At 43.3% G+C, this 10,000-nt stretch overlaps 2 protein-coding genes across 5 annotated transcripts in view; both read left to right on the forward strand.

Annotated features, from left to right (window-relative positions):
* Positions 1–10,000, forward strand: part of setd3 (SET domain containing 3, actin histidine methyltransferase) — a 48,973-nt gene that overhangs the window by 226 nt on the left and 38,747 nt on the right. For 3 of the 4 annotated variants that reach the window (XR_013328354.1, XM_077731417.1, XM_077731419.1), the window contains exons 2-3: positions 1,512–1,638; positions 9,914–10,000. The exon at positions 9,914–10,000 is cut by the window's right edge and continues 6 nt beyond it. Coding sequence is in view for 3 of the 4 variants with exons in the window: in XM_077731417.1 (XP_077587543.1) it covers positions 1,533–1,638; positions 9,914–10,000 (193 nt within the window). In the remaining variant the exon portion in view is untranslated. Of the gene's footprint in view, positions 317–1,511; positions 1,639–9,913 lie in introns of all 4 variants that reach the window. The other variant, XM_077731418.1, reaches the window with a different exon arrangement.
* Positions 1,510–8,971, forward strand: LOC144206429 (uncharacterized). Its single transcript, XM_077731420.1, has 3 exons — positions 1,510–1,642; positions 5,558–8,617; positions 8,725–8,971. The coding sequence occupies exons 2-3, from the start codon at positions 8,037–8,039 to the stop codon at positions 8,762–8,764; spliced, it is 621 nt and encodes a 206-aa protein (XP_077587546.1). The 5' UTR covers positions 1,510–1,642; positions 5,558–8,036; the 3' UTR covers positions 8,765–8,971.

Here is a 10,000-nt window from a genome sequence, read left to right on the forward strand (position 1 = left end):
TCCTTGCCAGTGCGGTCAAGCGACCTTCCATTCTGAAAGACGAAGTCAAGCTAGCCGACCCTAATTTGGTTTCTTCCTTTATTTATTTGTATTGCGATAATGCCACGTTGTGGCTTAAGCCTTTACATATTATTTTTTTTCCAGCATTTAGACGTAATTTAAAATTAACCCGTTAGAAACTTTTCTTGGGAGATACGACGATGCTAATAGCCTCAAGCGAATTGCACTGCCATCAAAATCTTATGTATTATGTGAAAACGAGGACTCCTCCAAAAAATACTTTATTTTTACCTCTTTTTAAAGTCACAAAGCATCTGTAAGTTGCATACACACGCCTCTGCAACTGAAGCATACCACATTATACCAAACGAGAGTCCGAGGGGGCGAGATTGCTAGGGGAAGGGAGGCGAGAGTGCGAGGGGAAGGGGGCAAGAGGGCGAGAGGGTGAGGGCGCGAGCACGGGCTCGCGAGAGAGAGGGCGGGCTTGCGAGAGAGAGAGAGAGAGAGAGAGAGAGAGAGAGAGAGGGCTTGCGAGAGAGAGAGAGAGAGAGAGAGAGAGAGAGAGAGAGAGAGAGAGAGAGAGAGAGAGAGAGAGAGAGAGAGAGAGAGAGAGGGTGCATGTGCGAGAGAGAGGGCGGGTGTGTGAGAGAGGGCGGGCTTGCGAGAGAGAGGGCGGGCTTGCGAGAGAGAGGGCGGGCTCGCGAGAGAGAGGGCGAGCCTGCGAGAGCGCGTGTGCGAGAGAGGGCGTGTTTGCGAGAGAGAGGGCGTGTGCAAGAGAGGGCGTGTGCGAGAGTGGGTGTTTGCGAGAGAGAGGGCGTGTGCGAGAGAGGGCGTGTGCGAGAGAGAGGGCGCGCATGCGAGAGAGGGCGCGCCAGTGAGAGAGAGGGCGGGCTTGTGAGAGAGAGAGGGCGTTTGCGAGAGAGGGCGTGTGCGAGAGAGAGGGCGTGTGCGAGAGAGAGGGCGTGTGCGAGAGAGGGCGTGTGCGAGAGGGTGCGTGCGAGAGGGTGGGTGCGAGAGAGGGTGGGTGTGCGAGAGAGGGCGGGCTTTGCGAGAGAGAGGGCGAGTGCGAGAGAAAGAGAGTGCGTGTGTGCGAGAGAGAGCGAATGCGAGAGAGCGAAAGCGAGAGAGCGATTGCGAGATGGCGACTGCGAGAGAGCGACCTGCGAGAGAGCGAGCGAGTTTGCGAGAGAGCGAGCGAGTTTGCGAGAGAGCGAGCGTGCCATAGAGCGAGAGGGCGAGAGAGCGAGAGATTGTTTTATCGCCCAGCTCTTCCTCTAAATTCTCCTGTGGTGTAAGTATTACATGTGCACATCGCGATGTTGCTGTCCAAACAAGATATTGTTCAGGCCTAAAATCTATAGTGTGTTGTCATGAAATTGATGATGTACACACCCCAGCCAAATACAATGATGATTTCTGAAATGGCATCAAGTGATTGATTACTTTCATGGTGATCATGGTACTGTGATGTAAAAAAACCCACTTATTTTTATTTTTATTTTTTTGTCTAGTGCTGCTGTACATCCATCACCATGGGCAAAAAAAGCCGTTCGAAGATTCAAAAGTCGGGAGGGTGTGGAGTGAGTGCAATGGCTTCATCAAAAGAGATGATGAATTTAATTGCTGAACTGCTGCAAAGTAGGTATATATATATGCCTCTTCTCACCATTTACAGAGATAGCTTAGTCTATACCAGAAGCTGACAAGCACCTGAGGCTAAATAATATTTTCGTTTCTCACCAATTGTTAGAATAAGATAACAATTTTTCCAATGTTATTTTTGTCTGGAGAACTAGAAGAAATAACTTCAATAGGACACAGTTACGTTAAAACAGCATTAAACAATCACCAAATTTCGGTGGGCCCTAAGTGCATAAGACTTTTACATTTCATTAGTTGAATACGACCATGTAATTATCCTAATACAGCAAAATTTTAGATGTGCCGTTTTCCTCGTCCGAAACGCCATACAAAGACTTTTTCAAATGTCTTTGTGGTGTGATATATTCATGTCATCGTCGACAATGTCAACTACTTGTCACCTATAGCTCTACTCTTGTCTGATACCCTTCACATCACTACTCTCTGTTTCTCATTTCTCGTCTGCCCAACCTCTACTCTAACTGCTTTATAACTCCCCCTTAAACCTTTGTCGGTCTGTTAACAGAGCTGCCAACTTCTCTGGAATTTCTGGAGTTTACAAGTACGGCAAACTCCAGTACTCCTGACAACTTCCCTTAACTCTGGAAATCCCAAAAAATAATTGACATGACTTTTTATTTTAACAACCATTTCGGAAAAGTACGAAATTTTCAATAAAGCCTCGAAATTCACACCATCGCTACGGCTTCAGAATCTTACTTCCGCATTTGATTCCACTGCATTTTAAACCGGATAAATTCTGTAAGACGAGGACATCGTGAAGCGTGCGAGTTTAAAGTTCCGAAAAATGATTTGTCTTGTGCGACTTCAACGCGGGAATAGCTCGGGAATCGATTGCATAGGTAGCCTCTATTGTTTTAACATTTATGTTTGCCTTTTTTTCCAAAAGGGAAGTAAGTATTATTAAGGATGATTAAACCACCAGTCTTTTTTTTAAACAGATACCATCATTTTATTGGTTGTTTGTTCTTAAGCAGGTAGGAGCCACCACTGATAAGTCTTATCAATATGTCTGTTTGGGATAAATACAAAATGGATGGCCATTTGGATGAGCTTCTTATTAGAAACCCAGATACTCGCAGAAGTTTATTGGTTCTGTTTGGTTCACTTATAGGCATTCCCAAACGTACGCACGAATAAAAGAGACAGGAGGCTCATCTATGGTTTTCTTGCAAGAGAGAACCGAACCGATGCACCTCCGTCCAAGTTCATTTGGCGTTAATCGCATCTTTTCCCTGTTTATTAGCTTCAAGGGCCCTAGTTACAATGGGCATCTCAGCTCTCAAGGGAGGGGTGGGAAACAAGTGAGAAGTCGATAGTCAAGGACCCAAGTTAAAATAGGTGGTTTAGTTCTCAAAACAGATGAAGGTCATGTAGTGCCAAAGGATCTTCTCCATATTCCAGCTGTTAAAGAGGATTGACTCTACTGTTGTTTTGTCTAGGAGCAAATCATTCTTCGTAGCAAGAAAATAAATAATGTAAGACTATATAACCCTAACATTCTAAGTGAAGCAAAGCATTCTTCATTTCAAGCAAATGAAGCCTGCTTCTATGTCCGCCTGTGTATCCTTCGTGAAATGTGTCTAATTTTACTTATATTAAACACATTTTATTACTACTAAACCACTAGTTATGTTACTTAAGTACGTAATTAGAAGAAATAAAACCTTTTTTCCAATTGAATATCCTGTATTTGGTGTTTTTTCAGAGGGTTGGAACTAATTTATTTTTTAAAAGTTCATTTCAATGGGAAATGTTCGCTCGAGTTACGAGAAGATTGACGTACGAGTTCAGTCCCGTAACAAAATAAGATCGTATGTAGAGGTACCACTGTATATATATCAATGTAAGAATAATAAGAGAGGTAAAGCAAATCGTTCTTCATTGCGAGCAAATATATGATAATGTAAGACTAATAATCGTAACATTTCCCCCTGTTATTATGTATTTGTACGTAATCCAATAATCATTGTTTTAATGACAAATACACTTGGGAAGTCCGTTGTCTTGATCTTTACTCGAATTTACCTTACCTGCTTGTCTGAAATAGGAAGAACAAAATCATTCTCACCCAACTCATTTTCATAATTAGCATTATCCTGGACATCAGTGTTCTCACAAGTAAAATGTCTAATAAGCAGATACAATTCTTGGAATTTGGAATTTGTTAGAGCAATTGCACTAACCATAAGTCGGTTGAGCAAAGATCATATCCCCTGATAAGACAACACCCACACATTGTCAAAGTATTAGCCAAAACAGCCATTGATAACAACTCCGTGAAGGCCACATTTAAAAAAAAAAATGACACTTGCCGAAAGTCTTATCCCACAAGTCTGCCCAGGTGGACAGTTCCACTCCAGAGTGCCTCTTCATTTCCGGTTCAGGGTGTGCAGGCCTTCAACGGCTCTGGTATGGCACGTTTCATTGAGTGCAACATTTCCAAATATTGCCTACTGCTCCACCAAGAGCACATCAACCGTGAAAAGCATATACACCCTTTTGCGGTCCTGGAAAGCCATAGACTGGTGGCTGCCAGCTGTTCCTTCGTTGCTGCAAAACCTTGCTCAGCATAATTTCCAATTTCCTTTTTTTTTTGGACTTGGTAATGTTCCCCTCGTCTGGTCGTCTGTTTTAACCCTTTGTAAGAAGGTTTAGTCTTTAAAACGCATTCGCCTTTTTTTGCATTTGGAGACAATAAAACCAATATAAAAGACTTCCCTACAGTTTGTCATTGCTCGCTGAGCAATAATCTTTCCAATCAATATGTTGTGTTTGCCGTTTCATTTTATTACATCAGAAAGTTGTTCTCACCTGTCTCCTCAAACGTTTCAACTGAGAGACTGTAAAACGGTAAAACTGTGAATCATTGAAACACACACACAAACCCACAATTATATTAACCATTTGTAAAAAAAATCAACCTCCATGTTTTATATTACGTTATACGCTTCCGTTAATGCAATCAGTTTAGCTGTTTGTACATATAATTGAGGTGGCAATAGTTTTGCCTCTAAAAGTTTTTTTTAGTAACAATCAATATATATCGTTTTCCGTTCCAGTTTTGTCCATTCCATTTTTTCCTCAACAACCCGTCAGCTGAAAGCATTACTCAGTGTGGGATCTAATCCATATACATTCAATAACTTCGGATCAGAGGAATCACACAGAGTCAGTCGTGATGAGATTTACCAGACTGTGTCGGGGTAGCTTTAGCTGGTGGGGATGGCCAACTTGAGCTACGCGCTGCTTTGCTTTGTGGCTCCATTTTGGTCGGCCATCTTCTACCTGACGTGTGCTCTTCTTCACTTCTTTCTCCCCCTTGCTTCTCTTCTTTTGGGGACGCCCCGTCTCAATCTCTTAAATACTTATTTTCTTATCTTATTTATCCGCCTAAGTAGCTTTCTCAGTCGTTTCTACTCTCATTTTGCGCGACAATTGTCAAGAGTTATGAACGCGTCACGGCTTACTTCCGGTTTATTTATATACCCTTCCGCTTCTCTATCTCTGTCTTGGTCTCTGTCTCTATCTCTATCTCTCACTTCATATAAATATTACTTTTTATCGAACTCATCGGATGCAGTATTTTTCGAAGGTTTCCCTTTATTTTTAACAATCTCCAAAAATCCTCTACGAGGGATTCTTTCACCCCCTAGTCTAAACCGCGTCACCAGTTTTCCTTACGAATGTCACCTATGTGTAGGTCCGCCGCATATCTTGTGTATTCGCTTCTTTTTTGACATACATACTCCCCAAAGATATGAAAATATTTCCCATTTATGGTACGTTTTTCTTCGACTTTTTCACGAGTGGAAAAACAGGATTTTCACCAGCCTTGTTATACATTAATTTTAAACAGCCGCTTACCGTCTCTTGTGCCTCCTCTTTCCGGTAGGGGTTTGTTCTTCAAACAAGCCACGATTGACCGAAACTGCCCTCTCTTTCAAAGTAAGAGTAGCTGACGTAAGAAATCTTGGCTTTCAGTCCACCGCGGTCTGAGAAATACAGAAATGAATCTCCCCGGATTTCAGGCACCAGAAAATGTGGGATCTAATCCAATTCAGTCGTGATGAGATCAGAGTAGCCAGCGCTGGGAGATGTGTCTAACCCCCCAGAATGACCTGTTCGAATCTGGCTACCCCCAACAGATGAGCTAGTTTTATTGATAAAGTTCATGTGACATAGGTGAACAATGAAATGGGCGTGTCAAGGTAGATGACATGCCCCTAACTCATAGGTGTCATGATGGAAATTTACACTAGGCTATGCAAAATTCTATTCTAGTGACTGCACTAAATAAACCAAAAGATAGAATAAAAAGCATAAGAATACATTCCATACTCCACACAGCGGTTGACATATCATAATTTGGAAGTGCTGTCTTTGACCATAATTCCAGATCTTGTTTCATACCATGAAAGGCCCCACCCGATTTTGTGCATCCAGTGACAAATAGAGCCTATTTCCAAATTTCCCTCAAATTTGTTTTAGAAATGGGATTCACATTCCCCAAAGATTCCAGGACTAGTGCGCCAACGCATTTTGTCAAACACAAAGCGGAAATCATAATCTGTTTCTGCCAGATATTGGAGCTTGGAGAATTGTCCATTTCCCATTTAGCTAAGATTGTCCTTGCCAATCGTTATCTCTGTAACATTTAGCTGCATTAACCCCACAATTGCAATGCTGTAAGTTTTAAGCTAAAGTTCTCTTAATTCGTATGCATTTAAAGCAATAGAAAGCAACATCATTTGGTTGACATCAATTGTTCAATGCTTATGCAATCAGTACTATTCGAATAGTCATCCATTTGACCCATGGCAAAGCATGATTTCACCCGCTCAGGACAAAACAAGGAATGTCTTCCGTGCATTGAAAACTCCATGCCTCTTCCTTGGGATATTATGCCTATCCTAAACCAATTATTTTCTCTAAACTACCCAGGTACAAATTACCTAATCATTTGGATGAATGTCATTTTTGCATTGCTATTTTCATGTTTGATATCTGTTGGGTTTATTTTGTATTACTATTATACATATATGTGTAGTAATTCATTTCTTTGTTAAATCATTAAAAGTCTTTCTATTGTTCGGCTCGAGGTCATAAACTGCCGCCTAGTCCACTCTCACATGCACTTATCCAAGGATTGTTGACGCTACATCTCACCCAGTTTCGGGCTGTGAGGGTTGTTGATCGGGACGCAGCATAACTACTTGCTGACGCATAAAAGCTCGTTTGGGTCTACTCGATCTGATAACCGGGGCTTCCCAAGCTCAAATCCGGGTAACCAGGATGACATTCCTGGTAAGACAGTAACACCCTCGTGGCGTCAAAACTCTGTCATGGAGCGCGAGACGCGTAGATGTAGTTTTTGCCATCGAATTGGGCATCTTAGAATGAATTGTTTTTCTTGGAAAAACCATCAGGAAAGAGACCAGGTGAAAGATTTGGATGTGAAAGAGAGCGGAATTGCTCAGACACTGAATTGGCTGTCTACAGTCTCTGATGTTAAATCATCATGTGACTCGAAGGACGTAGTCGATAAGGGGTACACGCCCTATTTGTATAGTGGGTGTGTCTCTCTCCCTTCGAATTTACAACAAGTTCGCTCGGTCCATGTATTACGAGACATCGGCTCGAACCAGTCTCTGATGTTGTCTGGTATCCTGCCTTTTTCTAGTGAGTCTGAAACCAATGTGTTGGTAACGGGAGTAGGTTGCGGTTATATATCAGCCCCGTTACATCAGGTCCACTTAAAGTGTGCGTTAATCACAGGTACATACAAAGTAGGAGTAACCTCAAGTTTGCCAGTGGCAGGGGTGGATATTATTTTGGGGAACAACATTATCAGTGGGAGAGACAGAGTAGTGCCTGTGGTGGAGGTGCTAAAGCAGCCTATCATGTCATATCCCGATGCTTTTTCCAATAGTTTTCCGGATGTATTCCCCGTATGTGCCATCACTTGAGCGCAGGCTCGAAAAAAACAAGTAGATTTATCAGACACCGTTTTTCCATCGGAGTTGTTTGATAGGGCTGGTAACTTCACCTCAGAGTCTGCTGCGGCTCTAGCCTCTGAGAAGAAAAAAACTTTGGCGCTAGAGCGTGTAGAGAAAGCACGTGTGGAGCAAGAATGGCTTGAGAAGGAAAGAGTTTTGGAACTTAAGCGGCAAGAAAAAGAAAAGGCCATAGAGCAAGAAAAACTAGAAAGAGAAAAGGCCTTGGAAGCAGAGCGAAAAGAAAAAGAACTGATTGAAAGAGAAAATATTTTGGAGCAGGAAAATTTAGAAAGGGAAAAATTGGAGCAAGAGTGGCTTGAAAAGTAAAAGGCATTGGAAGAAGAAAGAAAAAAAATAGCACAAGGCAAGAAGAAAATGTCCGGCGCGGAGATCAGCCTGCAGAAAGCACCCCAATTTCCGGTGCCGAGGCCAGGCAAAGTACTCACGTCGCCACTGGGTCCGCCAGTCGCACCCTTGCCGAAGCCACTAACCAGGCTTCCGGTGCCGGCCAGCCTTCCAGGCACAGTTTTTCCAAGTACCGTTCTGGCCAGCGCCTGCCAGCCCAGAAGCGGTAGCAATGCTCCGGCGCCCCTGGATAATGGGGCCGGCGACCGCAAGAGCGGCAAAGCTCTTGCACCCCTGGACGAGGGAGTTGGCGACCCTCCGAACAACCAGGGTAAGGTGCCTGACCCTTCTAAAATTCTAGTGTCTCCTAAAGGAAGGGGGCTAGGCCAAGACTTAAAGGACCAGCGCGGACGCCCGCCAGATCGGCCACGGCTCATCATCGGCCGGCGCGGACACCCGCCAGACCGGCTACGCCTTGTCTCTACACTGGCCGCCGCAAAAGGGGGCGCAGTAAAGCACGCTGGCGCAGAAGAGGACGACGGTGAAGAAGTGGAAATAGGCGAAAAAGAGGGCGCATTAAAGCACGCCCGCACAGAAGTTGGCGCAGAAATGTAAGTCGGCGCAGAAGAAATTATGGATGATGTCTCGGGTTTAGGAAAGTTCTAGCAGGAGTGTATTGATTGATTGAGGCTGGTTGGTGGTTCGATTTCGTCAACAGGTTGACTCATGAGAAGGAGGTGTTACGGCTGGAAGCCTGAACACACACTATGTAGGAGGTGTGTGCTTTCTTTTATTTACAGGTTCCTGCAGCTGTGGCTCCAACCCTGTGACGAAGCCCTGCCCAGGCCAACCCAGCTGCAACTACTTCCCCAATCATCCCCTCCTCCAATCAAGATTCCCTCCTGCCCTTATTTAAACCCTTTTCAAATGTCAGTTCTCCCCCTTTTTGTTGCTGAACTGCTGACTTGAAGGCTTGTGAGTACATTACTCCGTTATATTTTGTATGGACTTGAGATAAGTTTAGACACCCTGGGTACACATATAGTTTGTGCATTTAGACACAGTTATTCCCCTGTCTAGATTTTATTATATCAGTTTGACAGTGGCACCCTTCGGTCTTATTTCCTGTATTTTGTGGGTGTTCATTTGGACACCTGTCTGGGAGGGGGTTTTACCGTGTTTATTTGAGGGTGCCACTTTAGTATCTCGTGCTTCCCCTATGTTATCCCGTACTCTGTTTTATTGACTTTATTGTAAGTAAAAATAACTGAAGGCTACTTGCAGTGTTTGTCCGAACTCATCTTTAACCAGAACCTGTCTGCTGTGATAGTTGCGACTCCCTGGTATATCATACCCCAGGGGGAGTCGTAACAGCATGCTTAATATTGATTGTCATCATACCCCTTTTCTGCCTAGCACCCTTCATTGCACTGAATTGCTTTAGATTCATTCTGTTTCCGCTAATTCTTCACTGACTACTGCAAAAAAAAAACTGGAAAAATGCAACACTCCGCCCAGTGCTCGTACAGTAAAATCTTTACACGGGGGCGATGCGGCCTGGCCAACTGGGTTTCTCTAATGCTTGTATCTCAAAATTTGTCTCATCGCTCAAGGTAAATATTTGCTTGGAATTTTACTTGTATTTAAAATTCTTAATATGTCGAGGTATTAATATATTTTATTTTCCAGTCCCGAGGGAATAAATACAATGGGTCCGCTAACTGAAGACACAACATTTTTGGGTCCCATTTCATTATAATTGTTTGATTTATATTAGGGAACAGTTTGTCTTGAAAGTTCCCTAATAGGCAACCTTTTTTTGTTTTTAAACAGAAAGAATGGATGACTGCACTAAAGAGTAATAGGGTGTGTTTGTTTCAATAATTGTTCTCTTTTTTTCTTTTCAGAGTGCAGCGTTGAAGCACCATCAGGGGGTGGAGAGTGGCAGGAATATCTTGAAATAAAAAGCTTGGTGGAGAAAATCAGAAAGAAAC

This window comes from Stigmatopora nigra, chromosome 13 (genome assembly GCF_051989575.1).
Source record: "Stigmatopora nigra isolate UIUO_SnigA chromosome 13, RoL_Snig_1.1, whole genome shotgun sequence".
In the NCBI taxonomy this organism is placed as follows: Eukaryota; Metazoa; Chordata; class Actinopteri; order Syngnathiformes; family Syngnathidae; genus Stigmatopora; species Stigmatopora nigra.

Excerpts from the sequence above, each read along its gene's own strand:
- LOC144206429 (XM_077731420.1), top strand. The coding sequence starts at position 8,037 with ATGTCCGGCGCGGAGATCAGCCTGCAGAAAGCACCCCAATTTCCGGTG. Across the intron at positions 8,618-8,724 it reads ACAGAAGTTGGCGCAGAAAT|GTTGACTCATGAGAAGGAGG; the intron begins GTAAGTCGGCGC and ends TTTCGTCAACAG.